This window comes from Astyanax mexicanus, chromosome 22 (assembly GCF_023375975.1).
Source record: "Astyanax mexicanus isolate ESR-SI-001 chromosome 22, AstMex3_surface, whole genome shotgun sequence".
NCBI classification, from domain to species: Eukaryota; Metazoa; Chordata; class Actinopteri; order Characiformes; family Acestrorhamphidae; genus Astyanax; species Astyanax mexicanus.
Window position 1 is genome coordinate 34,952,015 of NC_064429.1, and position 26,002 is coordinate 34,978,016.

The window sequence follows — 26,002 nt, forward strand, 5'->3', positions numbered from 1 at the left end:
ACATGTTAGTATAATAAGCAGCACAGAACCGGGACGGATTTCACTGTAATCGGTTCCATCGCCGAGCGTGTAATTATGGATCTGTACAGAGAAAGAGAGAGAGAAGACAAAGAGAGAGAGAGAGAGAGAGAGAGAGAGAAAGAAGAGAGAGAGAGAGAGAAGACAGAGAGAGAGAGAGAGAGAGAGAGAGAGAGAGAAAGAAGAGAGAGAGAGAGAGAAGACAGAGAGAGAGAGAGAGAGAGAGAGAAGACAGAGAGAGAGAGAGAGAGAGAGAGAGAGAGAGAGAGAGAAAGAACAGAGAGAGAGAAGACAGAGAGAGAGAGAGAGAGAGAGAGAGAGAGAGAGAGAGGATGACAGTGAGGATGAGCGGGGCTGAGGAAGATGTTCCCGCCGGTTTATCTATCTAGTGTTCAGAGGAAGAAGCTTGTCGACAACTGCTACGCTAATTGCTTTCACAGTGAGCGTCGTTTATAAAGAAAACATGCTTTGAGCCTCTCGCCTCTGCTCTCTCTCTCACACACACACACACACACACACACAGATATCAGTGTTACACTGTGTTATCTATCAGCACATTAAGGTGATGACACCACTTTACAGGGTCTGACGCCGTGTACTCATGTGTGCATCATATCAGAACAACCTGAGAGGCTCTCGCTCGTTACATAACGCTCGTTAGGCCTCGTTAAACACCTGCTGCATTAAAGGGCCAATAGCATGGATTTACTGTTTGTATCATTCCACTCACTCCTAAGTCTAGATATGGAAAAAAAATAATAATTTCATGGGAGTCAGCCCTTGCTTTTTGTGCCAAAACCCCGGTTGCAGAGTATAATATCTAAATTATCCCAAGATGCACATGTCAACACTCGATGCACATGGTTCTATAGTATGGCATTTGGCCCAATCTGCAGAGATGCATGAGCCAACACCCTGATTACTGAGTACTGAATATGACAATCGATCCAAAAAGCATGTGCCAACACCCTGGCTGCGGAGTATAATGCGTCAAACCTCTGAACTGCATGTGCCAACACCCCGGTTGCAGAGTATAATATATAAATTAGCTAGAGTTGGCCCAAGTTGCACAAGTTGCACGTCTGGATCTATAGTATAATATGGCATTTGGCCATTGCAGAGTACAATATGGGAATTTACCCAATCTGCATGTGTCAACACCCTGGTTGCAAGGTATATGTCTTATGGCCCGAGCAGCATGTGCCAACACTTTGGTTACAGAGTGTAACATATGAATTAGTCAGAGCTGCATGTGCTTAAACCTTGGTTGCTGAGTAAAATATGTAATTTGGCCCAAGCTGCATGTGACAACACCCTGGTTGCCGAGTATAATATATAAATTAGCCAGACATGCTTGTGCTAAAACCCCGGTTGCTGAGCACAATATAGGATTTGGCCCAAACTGCATGTGCCAACGCTCCGGTTGCTGAGTATAATATATAAATTAGCTAGAGCTGCATTTTCCAACACTCCGGTTGCAGAGTACAATATATAAATTAGCCAGACATGCTTGTGCTAAAACCCTGGTTACAGAGTATAATATGGAAATTGACTCAAGCTGCATGTGCCAACACCCCGACTGCAGAGTATAACATGGAATTTGCCCAAACTGCATGTGCCAACACCCCAGTTGCTGAGTATAATATATAAATTAGCCAGAAATGCATGTGCTAAAACCCTGGTTGCTGAGTATAATATACGAATTAGCCAGAGCTGCATGTGCCAACACCCCAGATGCTGAGTATAATATGAGAAATGTCCCAAGGAATATTCATGATGGTAACATAGCGGAAAATCTGAGCAAATACTTTTTCTTTAGGGACTATTTTTTAACTACAAAGCACACTGCAGCATCTAAACCACCACAATTTAATGATACGCGGTTTTAAGAACCGTGTTTTAAAGCCAGAATCTTCTCAGAACAGCAATAAAACAGTGAATTAAGTATTAGGCACTGTATTCATAACCATCAGCTATTATGTTTCTGTGAGGTCGGGGGTTCTGGACAGCGCTACCTCAGTGCTCTTAAGTGACCCTGCCAGAAAGCGTTTCCTGTGCAGCGTAATGTTCTGGAAAGTGATGTGCATTATTAGGAAACAGTAAATGCTGTTACGGGATGGAAACACAAACCACAACAACGTCTTTAACTCTGACTGATCCCTTTCATTTTAACTCAAACCCAGACCACTAACAACACACACACACACACACACACACACACACACACACATTAAAAACAAACAGCTGTTGGAAACACTTCGCTCCAGCACTGCACTGGAACCACAGCCCAGAGCGGAGCGGGAAACTGGAGGAGGACCATTAAAGCTGAGTACCGAACGTTTCAACTGGCAGCCAGTTTCATTATTCATCACTTTAACCGTGAACAAAAAGTTCAGACTCAACTGCAGCGCTGTGATTGGCTCTCCTAAACTATACAATAAACAATAGAAAGGAGGCTCTATCTTGTACTCTTCTGGATCCTCTACCCTGGATGAGCATCACAAGATGAGATTGAGACGGTTGGTATGGAGGCATACAAGAGGCGTTCTGTATAGCTGGACCTCTAGATCCTACCTTCCGTCAAAGTCCGTCATTTGGGCAAAAGTGTGCAAGAAGTATAGAGAAGTGCATTTACAGTTTAAAAGGGATAAATATAAAAAATATACAATTTTAAACTGACTTTTAATTTAGATTAATAGAATATATATGAAAAAAGAACAAAATAGGAAATTCTAAAAAAGAACATAAAAATTGATACATAAAAAGTAAAAAAAAAACTATAAAATATGAAATAGGAAGAATTGGATAATCATAGTAAGAAGAAAGTAAAATGATAAGAATGATAAGAAATTATCAAATGAATAATAATAAAATAAGAACATAGAAATAAAAAATTAAAAAACTAATTAGATAAATAAATAAATAAAATAATAAGAAAAAGTTCAATTTATTTAAAAATACTTATTGAAAACAATCACAGGCTTTCTGATGGTAATCAGAAACAAAAATAAATAAATAATAAATAAATAAATCTCAGTGAGCTGAGCTTCAACGTGTAAGATATGGTCCTAATTAGGGCTGCATGATTTACATTGCAAATGTTTTTTTCCAACGATATATATCATGATATTAAACAATGCAGGGCCCATGACATCACCAGCGCTGTCTCACATCCGGACCAATCAAGAGCTGAGTCAGCACCGAGTTCTCAAAACCCGAGGAAAACAACAAAACTACAGTAATCGGCCCATTAATCAGGCATTTAAATGGCTTTTTAAAAGGTAAATAAGAGCGTTTTTTTTTTTTTCTGGGATTAAAAGCGTGAATTCAGCTGTAACTGGAAATATCTGCTCTGCAAAACTGTGCTGGACTGAGGTGCACAGCTTTCCAAACGTGCTCACGTTTATTAATTTATTCTTTATTAATTTATTGTTTTGTTTTTATTTTCGATTTCTATGTTCTTAGTTCCTTATTATTAATTTGATAATTTCTTATCATTCTTATCATATTACATGCCCAACCATGTGGATGGAGGCCATGCATGCAGTTACCTGGTATTTACTCCTGCACCTCGCCCTCGTGCTTCTCAGGCAGCAGCAGCCTGTCACTCACACAGACACAGAGACAGCGCTGTGTATCTACTTCGTTTTGTGTCCAGAATGCAAACATTGCAACATGACGTGTTTGATTTAATCGCCTTATGTGGCACAGTCATCACACGTCCTGTGATGTGATTATTGTGCATGCGCACATCGCGATGACGATGCTTAAATGATATATCGTGCAGCCCTACTCCCAAGAGTCTAATCATACCCCACCTGTAATCATTTCCATATCTGCCTGAGGAATCACAGCATGCCAACTTTTGCAGCAATCTGAATGTATATTTATAATATAATACAGTGTTGTGTTTTATTACCTCCTGCTAAACCGTGACATCACAGTCATCTACTCTGAGTCAGTCTAATTCTATGCCTTCAGTAATGACTCAGCTTAGGCTCTCTCTCTCTCTCTTTCTCTCTCTCTCTCTCTCTCTTTCTCTCTTTCTCTCTCTCTCTGGGTCGGGCGGGTTGGTCCTGTGGAGATCAGACACTCTCGGCGGGTTGAGGCTATATTTGGATCAGTTATCTGCAGATTTGACGCCTTTACAGAAGCCTGGGGTCTATAGGACAATCACTCAACCTCCCAGAGAGAGAGAGAGAGAGAGAGAGAGAGAGAGAAGGAGAAAGAGAAAAAGAGAGAGAGAAAGAAAGAGAGAGGTACTAAAGCCTAAGAAGCATAACTTCCAACATGAAGAAACATACACTCAAACTGAACGGGAGCTGTATAGCTTTATGTGCCAACGCCCCGGATGCAGAGTATAATATAAAAATTGACCCAAGGAATATTCATAATGGTAAAATGGTGGAAAATCTGAGTAAATACTTTTTCTATAGGCACTATTTTATACTACCAAGCAAACTGCAGCATGTATAACACTATCACTTTTATGTTACGCAATTTTAAAAACCCTGTTTTAGAGACAGCTTGAAGGGTTGAGACTATATTTGGATCAGTTATCTGCAGATTTGACGCCTTTACAGAAGCCTGGGGTCTACAGGACAATCACTCAACCTCCCAGAGGGAGAGAAAGAGAGAGAGAGAGAGAGAGAGAGAGAGAGAGAGAGAGATAAAGATAAAAGGAGAGAGAGAGGTAAAGAAATATGTATATAAAATGAACAGCAGGGCTGGGAATCACTGGGAATATCACGATATACTATATTATCATGATACTTTTGCCACGATAATGATGATATCATGACACACAATATGGGACACTATATTGGCCCAAGCTACATGTGCCAACACCCCAGTTGCCAAGTATAATATGTGAATAAAATCAAGTTTACCCTCTTCATTTAGGGATTATAGTGCCACCATGTAGAGTAATGAAGCGGTAACTTAAGAAAGTCTAACTGGAGGCGAGTCTAAGCCTATATTTGAATACAAATATCCACATCCACAAATATCCACATCCACATAATGTATTGCAAACAAAAGTATTACAATATACAGCTCTGGAAAACAAAATGTGAGTAAAATGAACATTGTTGTTTTATTCTATAAACTACAGACAACATTTCTCGCAAATTCCAAATAAAAATATTCTCATTTAGAGCATTTATTTGCGTATCTGCATAGGTTCTCTCTATAATCAGATTAGATAGGGTAACTGAACCTCGGACAATGAAACTGAAACACCTGGATTTAGAGCACAATAATATATTGTGGTGACGGACAGTTCTGGTGGAAACAGGAGAGTTGAGGTGCACATTGAATTCTGCGTGATTTGATCAGCCGTGATTTTATGTTTTTTATTGGATACAATCCGGGTTAGCACCCGAACATCCCTTTCAGACAGCTTCCTCTTACAGCCTCCACAGTTAATCCTGTTGGATGTGGTTGGTCCTTCTTGGTGGTATGCTGACATTACCCTGGATACCGTGGCTCTTGATGCATCACAAAGACTTGCTGTCTTGGTCACAGATGCTCCAGCGAGATGTGCACCAACAATTTGTCCTCTTTTGAACTCTGGTATGTCACCCATAATGTTGTGTGCATTGCAATATTTAGAGCAGAACTGTGCTCTTACCCTGCTAATTGAACCTTCACACTCTGCTCTTACTGGTGCAATAATGTGCAATTAATGAAGATTGAACACCAGTCTGCTCCAATTTAGCCATGAAACCTCACACACTAAAATGAGACAGGTGTTTCAGTTTCATTGTCCAACCCCTGTATATGTATATGACTTTATGCCAGATATGGATTAAAACTCTGTCCAGGCTCGATACCTTCAGGCTACATTCATACAGCAGTTAAATAAAGTAGAATTTTCTACTATTTATTATTCTGTATCCAATATAAGTGATTTTGCTGAAGCACAGTATTAAATGATGACATTGTAGAATTATTAAATTCACAGTCACTGTGAGATTCTGTGTATTCTCAGTGGAACACATCAGCATTATGGGTAAAACTGCTGGCTGTGTTAGCAGTTCATTACAGAGCGGTCACGACTCCACTGGGTAACAGCAGCACAACAACACAAGATCATTAAAACACAATAACAGAATAATACAGAATAAATCCAGCACTGTACTCAATTTACACAGAATACAACTACACCATCAGTGACAATACAGCTATAACAATAATAATAATTATTATACTATAATCTGAATAAATTATATAATTATATCTGTATAACACTAAATAAAATCATTATATTTAAAAATGTTCTGCATTGTAGATTAATACTAAACTCATTCAAACTATGAAGAAAAACATCTGGAATTATTCAGTAAACAAAAAAGTATTAAACAAACCAGAATATTTAAATATTTTAAATATTTTAAGAATATTTATGAGGTATAGAGTCACCTGGAATTCAGGCTTTCAGTTAACAGCTGTGCTGAACTCATCAAGAGTTAATTACTTGAATTTCTTGTCTCTTAATAAAGTGTTTGAGAGCATCAGTTAAAGTAAAGTAGTGAAGAGGTAGAGTTACAGGTCTACAGTGAATAGTGAATATTTGAGTAATGATCTAATCCAGATTATGAGAACAAAGAACTACTCAACTAAGTAAAGAAAATACTTAGCGCAAAAAAGCAATGAATGTGTTGTTATTATGATTGTCACGGATGACCCAGGCAGGGAGACGAGGAAAGCGGACACAAGTGCAGGTAAGAACAAAAGGAAATATTTAATAAATAAATAACAAAGATAAACAAAGAAACAAGTAAACACGTAACAAAGATAATAAACCAAAATAAACGAGGGAGACTAGAGAACATAAACAAACTAGAGATAATAATAATGATAAACAAACAGGGAATATATATAAGGAGCAAAACTAGAAAATAAACACAAAGCAGGGTATATACAAGAGAGTAACAAGGGAAACTAGAAATAAACAGGACTAGGAAGACTAAACTGAGCAGGGCAATAAACAGGGAAAATAACAAGGAACAGAGGCTATGAAAAACGGAGAAACTACGAAACACGGAGAGACAAAACAACAGGGGAAGGTGCAAAGACCGACGGAGACAAAGTGGTAGACGAGGGCTATTTAAAGAAACAGGAAACACTATAATTAGAAACACCTGGGGAAGGGGCGGAGCTACAAATGAGACACAGGTGGAAAGTACTGAGACAGGAGACACAGGGGAGCACAGGTCACGTGGGGAAGACACACAGACACGAGACGAGACCAGGATGTGACAATGATGATGAAACTGGCACTCATCAGGACCGCCCCAAGAAACAATGTTGCAAATGTTTGACTTGTACTGTATGTACTAAGTTTACCGAAAATACAAGTGCATCTGAAAAAAGATAATTTATTTTAGTAATTCAGTTCAAAAAGTGAAACTCATATCGTCGCTGTCCAATGAAAAACACTTATCTCCATTTTTGTCGATTTTTAGTTTTCTACATAATCTGAACAGACAAACTGTCCTTTACACTTTGCCAAAATTTCTTGATGAACGGACCAATAGAAACTCTTCAAAATGACCTGAAATAAACTCTTTTTACATTGACTTCTATTGAAAGTTTACAAGTTTTTTTCTCTCTCCTGTAAAGTTGCTGTTTTGGAGATAAGTGTTTTTCATTGGACAGCGATTGTATAGATGTATTAAAACACAGAGTGATCTATTATTAGCGTTTATTTGTTTTATTGTTGGTAATGATTATGGTTTACAGCCAATAAAACCCCAAAAAATCAGTGTCTCAGAAAATTAGTACTTTTGGCAGTGTGCCAAGTCCTGCTGGAAAATGAAACGAGCAGAAACTGACAACTTTTATGGAGATGCAGATTTCATTTCCCAGCAGGACTTGGTACACTGCCCACACTGCCAAACAAAAGTACCAATTGGTCTTATATAATATAATATTCTAATTTTCTGAGAGGCTGATTGTTGGGTTTTTATTGGCTGTAAACCATAATCAACAATCAACAATAAAATAAATAAATACTTAAAATAGATCACTCTGTGTTTAATACATCTATATAATATATGAGTTTCACTTTTTGCACTAGACACACTAGTATATATATATATATAGCTCTGAAAAAGCTAATTGAAAACCTCTGGAATATAATCAAGAGGAAGATGGATGATCACAAACCATCAAACCACCAAACTGAACTGCTTGAAGTTTTGCACCAGGAGTAAAGCAGCATAAAGTTATCCAAAAGCAGTGTGTAAGACTGGTGGAGGAGAACATGATGACAAGATGCATGAAAAAAAAAAACTGTGATTAAAAACCAGCAGGGTTATTCCACCAAATATTGATTTCTGAACTCTTAAAACTTTATGAATATGAACTTGTTTTCTTTGCATTATTTGAGGTCTGAAAGCTCTGCATCTTTTTTTTGTTATTTCAGACATTTCTCATTTTCTGTAAATAAATGCTCTAAATGACTAAAATATTTTTATCTGGAATTTAGGAGAAATATTGTCTGTAGTTTATAGAATAAAACAACAATGTTCATTTTACTCAAACATAAACCTATAAATAGCAAAATCAGAGAAACTGGTTCAGAAACTGAAGTGCTCTCTTAACGTTTGGTCTAATATAAATGAACTGGTTTAATTCTATGTCCTGTATGTTATTGTATAAGTTTGTATAACTGTTCCCCGGCTTTAATATTCAGCTGTATTTACTGCAGCGTCTCGGTGGGCCGGAATCAGTAGAACCAGCAGCTGCTTTAACAGAATGCTGGATCTTGACCTTGACCCAGAAACTGCTGAATAAATCCATTTTCCCGCAGGCGGAAGAGCAGCGCTGCCCCCCCGATAAGAGCCGAGAAGATAAGGCCTTTAATCTGCGTCATCATCATCATCTTCATCAGGACGACAGATCCGCTAATGCTAATTACGCTGTAATCCCACTCATCTGGATCTTAACCACATTAAGAAACTGCGCTCTTCAGAGTAAAGCCGCAGATCACACTGATACACATACGGACACACTTTTCCGGATTAGTCTGGAGTACACACACACACACACACACAAAAACAGTATAGACAGTATATTGTCGCTGTCCAATGAAAAACAAGTGGTGACGGACAGTTCTGGTAAAAACAGGAGAGACAATCCGGGTTAGCACCCGAACATCCCTTTCAGACAGCTTCCTCTTACAGCATCCACAGTTAATCCTGTTGGATGTGGTTGGTCCTTCTTGGTGGTATGCTGACATTACCCTGGATACCGTGGCTCTTGATGCATCACAAAGACTTGCTGTCTTGGTCACAGATGCTCCAGCAAGATGTGCACCAACAATTTGTCCTCTTTTGAACTCTGGTATGTCACACATAATGCTGTGTGTATTGCGATATTTTGAGTAAAACTGTGCTCTTACCCTGATAATTGAACCTTCACACTCTGCTCTTACTGGTGTAATAATGTGCAATTAATGAAGATTGACCACCAGGCTGCTCCAATTTAGCCATGAAACCTCCCACACTAAAATGAGACAGGTGTGTCAGTTTCATTGTCAGACCCGTGTATCTCCAAAACAGCAACTTTACAGGAGAGAAAAAAACGTCTAAACTTTCAATGGAAGTCAATGTAAAAATAGTTTATTTCAGTTATTTTTTAAGAGTTTCTATTGGTCCATTCGTCAAAAAAAGTTGGCACAATACAAGAGACAGTTCATGTGTTAGAATTATGTAGTAAACTAAAAATTAAAAGAAAAAAATTAGATACTTGTTTTTCATTGGACAGCTACGATATATAATATATAGTTACAAGAGTTAATTTATTGGAATTTCTTGTCTCTTAATGTTAGTTTGAGAGCATCAGTTGTAAACTTGAAGTGAAGAGGTAGAGTTACAGGTATACAGTGAATAGCCCTATATGAGTAATGTTCTAATAAACCAGATTATGAGAAGCAAGAACTTCGATAAATAAAGAAAAAAAATACTTTAACAAAAAATGAACATCAGTCAATCTGAAAAGAAGAATATCAAGAATTTAGAAAGTAATATCAAGTACAGTTAGAGCAAAAAACATTAAAAGTGCAATTATGATGATGAAACTGGCACTCATCAGGACCGCCCCAAGAAACGAAACGTTGCAAACGTTTGACTTGTACTGTATATACACAGTTTACTTAATCTACTAGTGCATCTAAAATAATTGGAATATCATTGAAAAGTTACTTTATTTGACCTCTGACTTGGATCTTTCTTTTCTTTTCTTTGTATTGAAACTTCCCCACTTTTATTGTAAATAGTTATTTGCCTTAAAATAAATAAATAAATAAATAAATAAATTTAAAAAATGGTGATTTACATCCTAGGGAAGTCAGATTACACTGTTAAATTGTATTACCATTGTTATTGTTGGAGATGCATGGACACTAAGAGCATAATGAAAGTTTTTGTATTATCTGTTTCTCTTTGATGGACTTCTCCAATAAAAAATAATAAAAAAAGAAAAGTTACTTTATTTCAGTAATTCAGTTCAAAACGTGTGTGGAACTCATATATTATATAGATGTATTGTACAAAAAATATATACAGTTTATACACACATCAAGCATCACATACAGATTTTAATACTGTAATGCCTATAATGGCTTCAATAATAATAACATACTGTAAATTGATATTAAACTTGTGTCTTACTTGTGCAATAGAGCTCTTTAAATACTTTAAATAGTTTGATTATTTTAGGTCTGTTTATACTGTTTAAATATCAAACTATTTAAAATATTTCGTTTTGTAAAGGTAGCTATATTAAAGTGTTAAAGTTGTTAAAGGCGTATCTCTTTTTAAGGTCTATTGTTTATATTCTGCTAATAAAGTCTGATTTCTTTGTATATAGTCTAATTTTTTGGGACAAAGTAAACCCAATACTAATCAAAGCATTCATTTAAAGCCTAAGTGTTTTATATTATACAGCTCTGGTAAAATATATAATCAAACCAAGCTGAACTGCTTAAATTTTTGCACCAGGAGTAAAGGTGTAAAGTTATACAAAAGCAGTGTGTAAGACTGGTGGAGGAGAACATGATGCCAAGATGCATGAAAAAAAAACTGTGATTAAAAAACAGGGTTTTCTTTGCTTTATTATTTGAGGTCTGAAAGCTGTGCTTCTTTATGTTTTTGTTATTTCAGCCATTTCTCATTTTCTGCAAATAAATGCTCTAAATGAGAATATTTTTATTTGGAATTTGGGAGAAATGTTGTCTGTAGTTTATAGAATTAAAAAAAATCATTTTACTCAAACATAAACCTAGAAATAGCAAAATCAGAGAAACGTATTCAAAAAATGAAGTGCTCTCTTAGTTTGTTGCAGAGCTGTATATATATATATATTTATGGGACCAGCAGAGATGCTATTGGCTCCAGTAATCCAGTAGTATTGTATGGCGAGTGTCAGCCCATATAAAAGTCTTCTAGTATTAACGCCGATCTTATCTGTATTGAGGAAACTGAAATTTAATGGGATCTTTATAGGAATCAATTCCTAATTCCAGCCAGACAGAACAGGTTAGATATAGTATTTCTAACAGCGCCGCGCCGGTATTAGCTGGTGTTTTAGCTTTATTGCTCTGTGTAAACATCTCAGCGTAACGCATTAAAACATCAATACTCAGAAAAACACAGCGTTTCTAATCCCGGCCCTCCGAGAGCCACTCTTCCGCGCCGGTTACCCGCTCCAGCACAACTGATTCAACACAATCAGCTGATCATCAGGCTCTTCATCAGTTAAATCAGGTGTGTGAACTCAGAGCTGTTTTCATCTGAGCGCCGGCCTGCCACTGCTGCCACTGCTGCTGCCGCCGCCTCCGCATGACTGAGCACAGCGACAGAGCGCGGGTTTAAAAACCTGTTTAAACCTTTTAAAGGACATGTATTAAGTTAAAAAAAACTGCTATATGTTATAAATCATATTTTACACAACCCTTTTTTAATCTTTCTTCAAGAAAAAATAAGAGAGCACTTAAAAATGATGAGTTTCTTTGATTTTACCAAATTAAAAACCTCTGGAATATAATCAAGAGGAAGACGGATGATCACAAACCATCAAACCACCAAACTGAACTGCTTGAATTTTTGCACCAGGAGTAAAGCAGCATCAAGTTATCCAAAAGCAGTGTGTAAGACTGGTGGAGGAGAACATGATGCCAAGATGTAGAAAACTGTGATTAAAAACCATCAGGATTATTCCACCAAATATTGATTTCTGAACTCTTAAAACTACTTTATTAATATTAACTTGTTTTCTTTGCATTATTTGAGACCATTTCTCATTTTCTGTAAATAAATGCTCTAAATGACGATATTTTTATTCGGAATTTGGGAGAAATGTTGTCTGTAGTTTATAGAATAAAACAACAATGTTTTTTTTTTTACATAAACCTATAAATAGCAAAATCAGAGAAACTGATTCAGACACTGAAGTGCTCTCTTCATTTTTATCCAGAGCTGTATATAATGCAGCTCTGATCTGATTTAATTCTAATTTTATAGGCAAATTCTTCCACCTATTCAGCTGCTACTCTGCTACATATCTCCATCACTAGTGATGCTCCAACACCAGGAGGGTCAAGACTAACACATGCCTCCTTCGATACATGTGAGGTCAGACTCCGCCTCTTTATGAGCTGCTGCTGATGCTGTAGCATCGCCAAGTAGCATCACAGCGCTAACGCTCGGAGGAAAGCGCAGCGACTCGGTTCTGATACATCAGCTCACAGACGCAGCCTTGTGCTGATCCACATCACCCTAGGAGTGATGAGAGGAAAGAAAGAGCGCCATCTACTGTACTGTACCCACCCAGAGAGAGCAAGGCCAGTTGTGCTCTCTCAGGGCTCTGGCAGCTGATACTTTGTATAACATCAATACATCAAATTAATCATAATAATAATGGCTGATAGGAGCTGGCAAATTGAGAGGCTAAACTATGGTGTGATATATATTTACGCACTATTTAATCACTAATCAATCATTTCCATCATCAATAATCAATTAAAATTAAAATATATTTTATTTAAAAGCACAATTTCATTATGTCACACACACACACACACACACACACACACACACACAAACAAAACCTCCTGACCTCGTAACCTCATTTATCCCACTGTGTGATTATGCAACTTGCCGTCAGCTCAGTTTGCATAACACACACACACACACACACACACACACACACACATATACACACACATATACACACACACACACACACACACACACACAAACACACACACACACAAACACTGCTGCTGCTGTGCTGTTATCTGTTACACAGAGTCATTCTCACATTAATGAATGAATCTGAAGCAGAACTGAAGATCCTGATTCTGATTTTAATCCTGATTCTGATTCTAATCCTGATTCTGATCCAGATTCTAATTCAGTGTAAATCAAGCCTTACTACACACTTACACACACACACACACACACACACACACATTGCTGCTGCTGCTGCTGTGCTGTTATCCACTACACCCGGTCACATTACTGAATGAATCTGAATCCTAATACTGATCCTGATTCTGTAAAACAACCATTTAAATCTAACCAGTTTAAAGTTAGCTTTACTACAGATTTACACACACACACACACACACACACACACTTACATACATAAACTGCTGCTGTGCTGTTATCTGCTACAACTGATCACTGTCACATTACTGAATGAATCTGAATTAGAACTAAAGATCTAAACCGGATCCTGATCTTGATTCTGATCCAGATTCTGTAAAACAGCCATTTAAAACTAACCAGAATAAATCAGGCCTTACTACACATTTACATACACACACACACACACACACATTGCTGCTGCTGTGCTGTTATCCACTACACCGGGTCACTGTCACATTACTGAATGAATCTTAATCAGAACTAATGATCTGATCCTAATCCAGATTCTGATCCAGAATGAATGAATCTGAAATAGAACTAAAGATCTAAACCTGTTCCTGATCCTGATTCTGTAAAACAACCTTTTAAAACTAACCAGTATAAATCAGGGCTTTCTACACACTTACACTTCAATCTGAATTAATCTAAATTAGAACTGAAGATCTGATTCGAATCCTGATTGTGTAAAACAACCTTTTAAGTTTTTTTTTTTTTTCACCAGAACTATTTGGTTTGGTTAAAACGGACTCTGGTTGGTTTGCAATCTTAGTGCGGTTCGATTGAGCAGGTGTGAAAACAGTAATCGCACTACAAAGCGAACTCTGAAGCGGTTCTCTTGAAGTGGGAACATGGTCCGGTCTCGATCCGACCCAGCTATCAAATATACTCCTTTTATTTGAGCTAAACTGCCGATAAAGCGCAGTTTAATCTGATATATTAGCCAGATAACGCTAATTACAACAGCTATGAGCAAACACTGTCTCTGCTGCTCCATGCTGTTTACACACTTAGCGTAGTATGTGCTGCGCTCACTGCACTGAAAACACTGTATTAAAAAAGCGCAGCGAATCTTCTCACTATATTTACTTTCTTGTTTCCACGCCAAAGAGCTCTGACCAATCAGAGTAGACGATGTGCTCGTGTAGTTTATTGGTGCGCATTTTGGTGGGTTTAGGTTTTTATGCCTGTGTGAAAACAAACCAAACAGAGGGAGAAACGCTGCAAACAAACAAATTACAACTAATCCGAACCGTAGAAACTTTCACAACTACAGGTGTGAAAATGCCCTAAAACTAACCAGTGCAAATCAAGTTACTACACACTTACATATACACACATACTCACACACACACTTACACACACACACTGTAGCAGGAGTGTAGAACTGTATGTAGGTTTGTGAGGGTTCATTAATCTTCAGCATCAATAAGAGCAGGACAGGTTCATCATGTTCTCCAGCAGAGATAAATAGACGAGCTGTCAGAACTGACGGCTAAACCATTTATGGTGATAATTACCATACGACACATTCAGATAGATCATAATTCAGATACAGAGACACGCGTCACCCTGCAGGACATACGGGTTTATTCAACTCTGAGCACAACCAGAATCATTCTGTTTTAATGATAATTCAGTTTATTTAACTTTATTTCACCAGAATTCAGTTTTCCAACATTTACTTATACTAATAATTATTATACTAACAATCTGTGTGTCCAAAACAGCAGTACTAGCAGTACCAGTCAAACATTTGGACACACCATTTATTTCTTTATTTAATTTTTATTGTATACATTATAGATTAATATTAAAGAATAAAAACTATTAAGGGACACATACGAAATTTATTAAAACTCTTCCAAACCCAGCCTAATGTCACTAGGCTGTTTTTTCATGCACTGTGATTTGCACGACCGTCCAATAACCATGCATTGAGGATATTGTACGGCTCTTATGCTCTCTTTCTATCTATCTACAGCTCTGGAAAAAATTAAAAGAAAACTACAAAAAAATAATAAGTTTCTCTGATTTTGCTATTTATAGGTTTATGTTTGAGTAAAATGAACATTGTTGTTTTATTCTATAAACTACAGACAACATTTCTCCCAAATTCCACATAAAAATATTCTCATTTAGAGCATTTATTTAGAGTTCAGAAATCAATATTTGGTGGAATAACCCTGATGGCTTTTAATCACAGTTTTCATGAGATCTAAGAGAATGTTTCAAACTGTTCTTTCCATGCAATTCACCCCAGCAGCCATTTGCCATTCTTTTTATAGGTCACTTAATGTGAAATAAGTTAACAGTCAATCTCCAGACCTGAACCAAAAGCAGTGTGTAAGACTGATGGAGGAGAACATGATGCCGAGATGCATGAAAAAAACTGTGATTAAAAAAACAGGATTATTCCAACAAATATTGATTATTTCTGAACTCTTAAAACTTTATGAATATGAACTTGTTTTCTTCACATTATTTGAGGTCTGAAAGCTCTGCATCTTTTTTGTTATTTCAGCCATTTCTTATTTTCTGTAAATAAATGCTCTAAATTACAATATTTTTATTTGGAATTTGGGAGAAATGTTGTCTGTAGTTTATAGAATAAAACAACAATGTTCATTTCACTCAAACATGAACCTACAATAGAATACAATAGAAATATACAGTTAACTTTACAGTATACACAGTACACACAATAACTTACATTATCTATCTATCTATTTCTTTCTTTCTTTCTTTCTTTCTTACTTTCTTTCTTTTTTTCTCAGCAGCCCACACACACACTGAGTGCCTGGTTTTCCCAGTCGTGGAGCCGGCACTGCACCCGGCACTACTTTCCTCTATAGTAAACAGTGTGATAAAGCTGTCTGGGGAATCCGAGCGCCGCAGAAACTACAACTTTCAGCTTTCTGATTCCCGTCTGAACACGGCGCCCCCGGCGCCGGCGGCTCCATCCCCGGCAACGGCCTGATCTAAATACAATCTCTCTCCCGCTTTTCAGACCCGCCTGTCAGCGCGGCTAACCCGCCGATACCTTCCTCCAACGACCTGCCAATCACTCACTCGCGCTCTCAGACACGCCGCCACTGCCGTGGAAACGCCAGCTGTACGGTACAATCAACCGCCAGAGCATCCCTCACACACACCGCCGGTTACACCACCCGGCTTATCTACATCATACAAATCCCATTACAGCACTACAACCACTGTTACATCATCACACAGCCCAGCATACCATCAAACATCATCATCACACGACCCAACAGGAACTAACCTGCACCAAATACATGACATAACATCACCCATAACATGAACTATAACCTAAACCATAACATGATATATTATAACATGGCCTGGTTCACTGCAGCATCATCTTATGTACTGTAACTAGAACTAACACCACATGATATGACCTTTCATGACCCTAAAATATTGCGTAAAGGTCAAACATCAACACACTTTTGCCTAAATTTAATATATCAGGACCTAATAATCACACAGCATGGCCTAAACAGGGACTGTTTTAAATAGAATGAATTGAATATCACACAGCTTACACCAGAGACTACATTTTACATAGCGGGGCCTAACAAATAAAAATTTACACTGCATGGACAAACATTAACAACAAGACTTTACTACAGGGACTAAATTTTATATAGCCTGGACTAAAATACCCATAGCAGAGCCTTGAGGTTACAATAAGATATACATTTTACATAGTATGGACTAAAATTTACAATAGGGAGAACATTTTACATAGCATGAACTTCATTACCCATAGCAGGGCCTAGAATTTAAAATAGGAACTATATTTTACATGGCAAAGCCTAAAATTTACAATAGGGACTACATTTCTACAATTAGGGACTGAATTTTACAAAGCCTGGACTAAAATACCCATAGCAGAGCCTAAAATCTACAACAGGGACTAAATTTAACACAGCATGGCCTAAAATTCCCATAGCAGGGCCTAACATTTAAAAAAGGGACCAATTTTTACATAGCATGGCCTAAAAAAAAAAATAGCAGGGCCTAGAATTGACAACAGTGATTAAATTCTACACAGTGTGGCCTAAAATAGCCACAGAAGGGCCTAGAATTTACAATAGGGATGACATTTTACACAGCATGGCCTAAAATTCCCAAATCTGGGCTAAAATGTATAATAGACACTACATTATACACAGCATGGCCTAAAATACAGATAGCATGGACTAAAACCTACAATAGGGACTACATTTCACATAGCATGGACTACAATACCCATAGCAGGGCCTAACATTTACAATAGGGACTAAATTTTACACATCATGGCCCAAACTCCCCATATCAGGGCCTAAAACTTACAACAGGTACAGCATTTTACATAGCATGACCTAAAATACCCAAAGCTGGGCCTAAAATATACAATAGTGACTGAATTTTACACAGCACAGCCTAAAATACCCATAGCAGGGCCTAGAATTTACAATAGGGACTAAATATTACATAGTATGGACAAAAGCATGGACTAAAACACTCAAAGCTTGGCCAGAATTTACAATAGGCAATACATTTTACATATTAGGGCTTAAAATACAGAAAGCTTGGTCTAAAATTTACAATAGGGACTCAATTTTACATAGCTGAGCCTAAAATGACCATGGCAGGGCCTAGAATTTACAATAGGTACTAAATTGTACTCAGCAGAGCCTAAAATACCCAAAGCAGGGCCTTATATTTACTATAGGGACTAAAATTTACACAGTATGGCCTAAAATACCGATAACATGGACTAAAAAGGGACAACATTTTATATAGCTAAGCCTAACATGCCCATGGCAGAGCCCAAAATGTACAACATGAACTAAGTTTTATATATTTTATTATACTAAAAATACCACTAACAGGGCCAAAAATGTATAATAGAGACTGAATTGTACACAGCATGGCCTAAAATGTACAATAGGGACTAAATTTTACACAGCATGGCCTAAAATACCCAAAGCAGAATTTACAATAGGGACGACCTGAGCAGACAGTACAACCACTGTCAAATCCCACGAGCATCACACAGCCCAGTTGGGTCTTCATATGACCCAACATGAACTAACCTGTGTGTACTACAGGACTTAACATCACCCATAACATGATATATTACGACTGAGCATGAGTTATTATATCATAACATAACAAATCATAACCTGATTTACCACAGCATGCCTTAGTGTTTACTTAAACCAGCACAACATCATATGACCCAACATGACCCACAAATATTACATAACTCGAAAAACACTTTTCATAAAAAGGTCAAACATCACATTTCATCACACATCAAGGGCTGAATATATATATATATATATATATATATATATATATATATATATTGTTTTGCCTACATTTCACATAACAGAGCCTGAACTACACAGAACAGAGCCTAAACTACACAGAGCAGAACTTAAATTACAGCAAACAGAGCCTAAAATACACATAACAGAGCCTAAACAACACCTAACAGAGCATTAACTTCACCTAACAGAGCCTAAACTACACAGAGCAGAGCCTAAACTACACAGAGCAGAGCCTAAACTACACAGAGCAGAGCCTAAACTACACAGAGCAGAACTTAAATTACAGCAAACAGAGCCTAAACTACACCTAACAGAGCCTAAACAACACCTAACAGAGCCTAAACTACACAGAACAGAGCCTCAACTACACAGAGCAGAGCCTAAACTACACAGAGACGAACTTAAATTACAGCAAACAGAGCCTAAACTACACCTAACAGAGACTAAACAACACCTTACAGAGCCTAAACTACACCTAACAGGGCCTAAACTACACCTAACAGGGCCTAAACTACACAGAACAGAGCCTCAACTACACAGAGCAGAGCCTAAACTACACAAACAGGCTTAAATTACAGCAAACAGAGCCTAAACTACACCTAACAGAGCCTAAACAACACCTAACAGAGCCTAAACTACACAGAACAGAGCCTCAACTACACAGAGCAGAGCCTAAACTACACAGAGAAGAACTTAAATTACAGCAAACAGAGCCTAAACTACACCTAACAGAGACTAAACAACACCTTACAGAGCCTAAACTACACCTAACAGGGCCTAAACTACACCTAACAGGGCCTAAACTACACAAACAGAGCCTAAATTACACAAACAGGGCCTAAAATACACAGAGCAGAGCCTAAACTACACAGAAGAGGGCCTAAACTACACAGAACAGGGCCTAAACTACGAATAAAAGAGCATAAACTACCCGTAACAGAGCCTAAACTACACAGAACAGGGCCTAAACTACGAATAACAGAGCATAAACTACCCATAACAGAGCCTAAACTACACAGAGCAGAGCCTAAACTACACAGAGCCGGGCCTAAACTACACAGAGCAGTGCCTAAACTACACAGAGCCGGGCCTAAACTGCACAAAGCAGGGCCTAAACTACACAGAACACGGTCTAAATTACATAGAGCAGAGCCTGAACTACAGAGCTTAACATACACAAACAGGACCTAAACTACACAGAGCTTAACCTTCACACAGTAGGGCCTAAGCTACACATAACAGAGCTTTAACTAAACAAAGCCGGGCCCAAACTACACAAACAGGGCTTAAACTACACATAGCAGAGCCTAAATTACAAAGAGCAGAGCCTAAACTACACAGGGCAGAGCCTAAACTACACCTAACATAGCCTAAACCACACAGAGCAGAGCCTGAACTACACAGAGCACAGCCTAAACTATACAACCAGAGCCTAAACTACACAGAGCACGGCCTAAACTACAAAAACAGGGCCTAAACTACACAGAGCAGGACCTAAACTACACACAGAGCAGAGCCTAAACTACACACAGCAGGGCCTAAACTACACACAGCAGGGCCTAAACTACACATAACATAGGCTAAACTACACAGAGCAGAGCCCAAACTACACAGAGCAAAGCCTAAACTACACAGAGCAAAGCCTAAACTACACATAACAGAGCCAAGACTTCACATAACAGGGCCTAAACTACAAAACACAAAACCCAAACCACACAGAGCAGAGCCTGAACTACACAGAGCACAGCCTAAACTACACCTAACAGAGCCTAAACTACACAGAGCAGAGCCTAAACTACACCTAACAGAGCCTAAACTACACTGACACACTACACTGAGTCTTAACTACAACCAACAGAGCTTAAACGTCACACAGCATGGCCTAAACTGCACAGATCAGAGTGTAAACTCCACAAAGCAGGGCCTAAACTACACAGAGGATAGTCTAAACTACACAGAGCAGATCTTAAAATTCACATAATAGAGTTTAAATTCCATAGTGCAGAGCCTAATCTACACAGAGCAGGGCCTAATCTACACAGAACATAGGCTAAACTACACAGAGCAGGGCCTGAACTACACAGAACATAGGCTAAACGTCACATAACCAAGCTTAAACTCCACCAAACAGAGTCTAAACTACATACAGCAGGGCCTAAACGTCATATAACAAAGCTTAAACTACAAACTGCACGGCCTAAACTATAACCAACATAGCTAAAACTACACAGAGCAGGACCTAAACTACACAGAGCAGGACCTAAAGTATACAAAGCCAAGCCCAAACTACACAGAGCAGGACCTAAACTACACAGAACAGAGCCTAAACTACAACCAATAGTGCTTAAATTTCACATAACAGAGCCTAAACTACACACAAGGCCTAAATTTCAAGTTCAGGGCCTAAACTACACAAAACCAAAGTCTTAACTTAACACATCAGATCATGACATACTTATTACATAACTCCTTTGACAGCATAACAGTTCAACAATGCCTGGCATGACACAGTACAACCATACCACATACCACACATGATATACCATGACATCACATTCCCTATAATGATTTAACATGACATAACCCAACCTAAAGTAACACAACATAATAAGATACGACTCAACCAAACATGACTTAACATGACTTTCTTCACTTGACAGAGCATGACATCATCCCGCCTAAAACGTCCAAACAATACCTACCATGTCATAACAAGAGACTACACAATACTGTAACTCAGAAATCATGACAAAGCATGGAGTAACATGCCCTCAAATGAACAGACATGACATAACTCAACATAACCCAACGTAACTCAATGTAATATGACCTAACATGACTGAAGACGGTTTCACCCAACTTGACCCAACATGACAGCCAGCGAGAACCTAATATGATATGATTAAATTGACTTAACATAACATGTCATGAACTAACAGTAAACATGTGTGGCTGATATACCACATGACCCATCATAACATGACCCACAATGACTTAAAATAAAAAACAACAGCCTACCAAGGCCTAACAAGTCACAACATAACCTGATTCAACCTAATGTGACCTGATGTGACTTAAAGGCCAGCAGACTTCTTCTGAGGGAGGGATCTATACCTTCTGTCTATGGCAAATCAGCAGATCAAGGAGATGTTAGAACTTCCAAATAATGTGTTTTGTGTTTCAACCACAGTTAATGACATGTAGTTAATGCTAGGCAACAGCTTATTTGCATAAAAGTGACAGAGCCCTTAAATGGCTCATTCTGAAAGGCACTGAAACTGCTCTCAAATGAACAGGCATGACATAACCCAACGTAATATGACCTAACATGACTGAAGAGGAGTTCACCCAACTTGACCCAGCATGACAGCCAGCGAGTACCTATTATGACATGACTCAACTGACTTAACCTAACTGTAAATACATGTGACTGATATACCACATCCTAAGGCCTAACAAGTCACAACACAACATGACCCATCATAACATGGCCCAAACTTAACTGACTTAAGATAAAGCCAAACAACATAGTCACAACATAACCTGAATCAACCTTAAAGGGGACATATTTTTAAAAAGACAGTACACAGCAGGATTATCCAGCAGACATCTTCTGAGGGAGGGATCTATACCTACTGTCCATGGCGAGTCAGCAGATAACAGAGATGTATGTTAAGCACAAACTAACCAGCACTGGCCCTGACTCCGCACAGACATAGCCTTAAACACCAAGACCCAGCATGTTCTTCTTGGACATAACTAATGGCACAGCATGACATAACGCGACATAGCATGACTCAGCTGAGCCATAGAGACCATCCGACCCACATCAGGTACACTCACCTCCAGCCTGTCCAGACTGGTGAAGCTGGCGATGGCGAAGCCGTCGATGATGTCCTCCTCATCTTCCTCCTCCTCCACCTCATCGTGGGAGCTGGACTCCCGGCGTTTCCTCCTGGCATGAGGAGGAGGAGGTGCAGGGTGGTGACGGTGGTGATGAAGGTTGGGTGGAGGAGGCGGTGGTGGAGGTGGAGGAGGCGGAGCTGGTGGGTTACGTGCGGCTCTTTTGCCTCGCCTCCGGACCGGCTGCACGGCGCCGGCGCTCCGCTCCCGCTCGGACCCAGAGGAGGCGCTCGGGTCTCGGACCAGTCGGGCCCGGAGCGACCGGGACCTCCGGGTCTGCTTCGGCCTACCCTCCATGTTTCATAGGCCCACGTGGGCACACGCTCACACTCAAGCGGGAATGCGCCAGTCACGCCAGCTAGCTATTGTATATGCGTGCACGTGCTTACATATATATGTTAAATGTGTATATGTATATATGTATGCTTGTGTATATATGTATGTATAGTTTAATTAAATATATATGCGTGTGTGTATACAAGTGCATATAAGTAGTGTGCACGTGCACGCGCACGCAAGCTCTCTCGCTCGTTCACAGGCTCCTTCCTCCACACACCCAGCGGGCTGCAAAGCAAAGCAGTGACCTTGGACGCGCCGTGGTCACGTAGCTAGAACCCCGCGCGCTGACACACACACGCACGCATGCATGCACGCGCCCATGCACGCGCGCATACACGCGCACGCACGCACGCGTGCACGAGCACACTCGCTCGCTCGCCCTCCCAGCTCACACAGCTGCTGCAAATATGGACGCCTCCTCCTCCTCCCAAAACAGACAGAAGGCAGACAGACAGGTGTAACAAAAACAAACAAACAAACAAACAAATCCAGATGTTTACTCAGCGCGCGCTACTGCTACTGCTAATGCTGCTACTGCACATCTGGCTGGGCTGCAGCGGTGCTCGCTCGCGGTCCGAAGCATGATGACATGCATGCACGCCTGCATGCATGCATGCACGCGCGCGCGCGAGCAAACGCACGCGCGCACGCACACTCAGGCGCCCGCGCACACACACACACACACATACACTCTCACGCGCGCGCCTGGCAGACTGGCACGAACCAGCAACAACAACAGTAACAACAATAACAATCCGCGAGATCAAAGGCGGCAGGGGGGTATTTGGCGAATATCCATCCGTGCAAGAGTCCGCAAGAGTTTCAGGTTCCCCCGCGCGCGCGCGTGCGTCCTTGTTGCGTGCGTGCAGAGAGAGAGAGTGTGTCTGCGTGCGCGCGTGTGTGTGTCCAATCCAACACACTGTGGTCCTCCTCCTACTCCTCCGTTCTCGCTCGCGCTCTCTCTCGCGCTCTCTGTGTCTCGCGCGCGAGCGCGCTCTCACGCACGTGCACGCGCGAGCACGCGCACCAGCGCACGCGCGTGTCTGCGTGTTCCCCGCGAGCCGCCGCCGAGCGCTGCGTTAGATCTCCGGGCTCGCGCTCCTCCGCCGCCGCACGAACTCTGCGCTCCGAATGTCCACAGCCCAGAAAACTGACGCACTTCCGCCACCTCGCCGACTGCCAGAGGAAGTCTCTCCCTCTCTCTCTCTCTCTCTCTCTCTCTTTACCTCTCACTCTCTCTCTCTTTTCTACCTCCCTCTCTTTTTCTATTTCTCTCCCTCTCTATCTCTTTACCTCTCTCTCTTTCTCTCTTTACCACTTTCTTTCTGCCACTCTCTCTCACTTTAACTCTCTCTCTTTTTTCACTCTCTCTGTCTCTCTTTCTATTTCTCTCTATCTCTTTCTCTCCCTCTCTTTACCTCTCTCTTTTCTGCCTCCTTCTCTCTCTTTCTATTTCTCTCCCTCTCTATCTCTTTACCTCTCTCCCTCTTTCTCTCTTTACCACTTTCTTTCTGCCACTCTCTCTCTTTTTTCACTCTCTCTCTCTGTCTCTCTTTCTATTTCTCTCTATCTCTTTCTCTCCCTCTCTTTACCTCTCTCTTTTCTGCCTCCTTCTCTCTCTTTCTATTTCTCTCCCTCTCTATCTCTTTACCTCTCTCCCTCTTTCTCTCTTTACCACTTTCTTTCTGCCACTCTCTCTCTTTTTTCACTCTCTCTCTCTGTCTCTCTTTCTATTTCTCTCTATCTCTTTCTCTCCCTCTCTTTACCTCTCTCTTTTCTGCCTCCTTCTCTCTCTTTCTATTTCTCTCCCTCTCTATCTCTTTACCTCTCTCCCTCTTTCTCTCTTTACCACTTTCTCTTTGCCACTCTCTCTCACTTTACCTCTCTCTCTTTCTCTCCCTCTCTTTACCTCTCTCTCTTTCTTTCTTTAACTCTCTCTCTCTCTCTTTACCTCTCTCTCTCTTTACCTCTCTCTCTTTCTCTCTTTACCATTTTCTCTCTCTCAGTCAGTACTGTAACTGAAACTCACACAGTGAATAGAGTAACTGTCACTATACAGTCAGTACTCTATCTGTGGTTGCTAAGGTATCTCAGGTGGTTGCTATGCTGTTGCTGAGTGGTTGGAAGGGAGTTGCTTTGGTGTAGATTAGTGGTTGCTGTCCTGTGGTATCCTAGCTGGTTGTTATGGAGTTGCTTAATGGTTGCCATGGTGTTGATAAAAGTTTGCTAGTTGGTTACAACGTTTCTTTGATATCATAGGTGGTTGTTTTAATGTTGCTATATGGTTCTGATGGTATATCCTAGATGTTTGTTATGTAGTTGCTGTGGCATTGCTAAATGGTTGCTGAGTGGTTGCTATCATGTTTCTAGGTGGTCCTATGATACCTGGGGGGTTGCTACAATGTTGCTAAGTGATTGCAGTATAATATAGTAGGCAACATTTAATTGTTTTTGCCTGGACATCCGCTAAATGCAGTGTAATATAATGTAATGTAGGTGTTGCTAAATGGTTGTCAGGTGGTTGCCAAGGTGTTTCTAGGTGGTAGTTATGGTGCCTCAGTGGGTTGTTGTCTTTATGGTTTTGCTATGTGTTTTTTATGGCAGTGCCAAATGGTTGCTAGGTGCTTGTTAGATAGTGGTTACAATGTTTTTCCAGGTGTATTGCTGGGTGGCTGCTACAGTATCCCAGGTGCTTGTTGTGGAGTTGCTAAGTGGTCACGTTGGTGTTGCGAAGTGACTGCTATGGTATCCCAGGTTTTTGCCATGGTATTTCTAGGTGGTACCTTCACTGGCTGTTATGGTGTTACTAAGTGGTTGTGATGATGCTGCTTAGTTATTGCCACTTGTTTGCTATGCTGTTCCTAGACGGTCGCTATGGCTATGGCAACGTGGTATGGCTAGGTGGTTCCTACAAGCTGTAGGTGGTAATGGCTTCCTTCTGGTAAGAGATATGTAATTTGT

At 39.8% G+C, this 26,002-nt stretch overlaps 1 protein-coding gene across 8 annotated transcripts in view; it reads right to left on the reverse strand.

Moving 5' to 3' along the window:
- The window catches only part of fbrsl1 (fibrosin-like 1), a 523,012-nt gene extending 498,830 nt beyond the window's left edge, over window positions 1-24,182 (reverse strand). For 7 of the 8 annotated variants that reach the window (XM_049470563.1, XM_049470562.1, XM_049470564.1 and 4 more), the window contains exon 1: window positions 22,643-24,182. In XM_049470563.1, coding sequence (XP_049326520.1) covers window positions 22,643-22,999 — 357 coding nt within the window. In that variant the 5' untranslated portion in view covers window positions 23,000-24,182. The remainder of the gene's footprint in view (window positions 1-22,642) is intronic. The other variant, XM_049470567.1, reaches the window with a different exon arrangement.
- Between the last annotated feature and the right edge of the window lie 1,820 nt (window positions 24,183-26,002).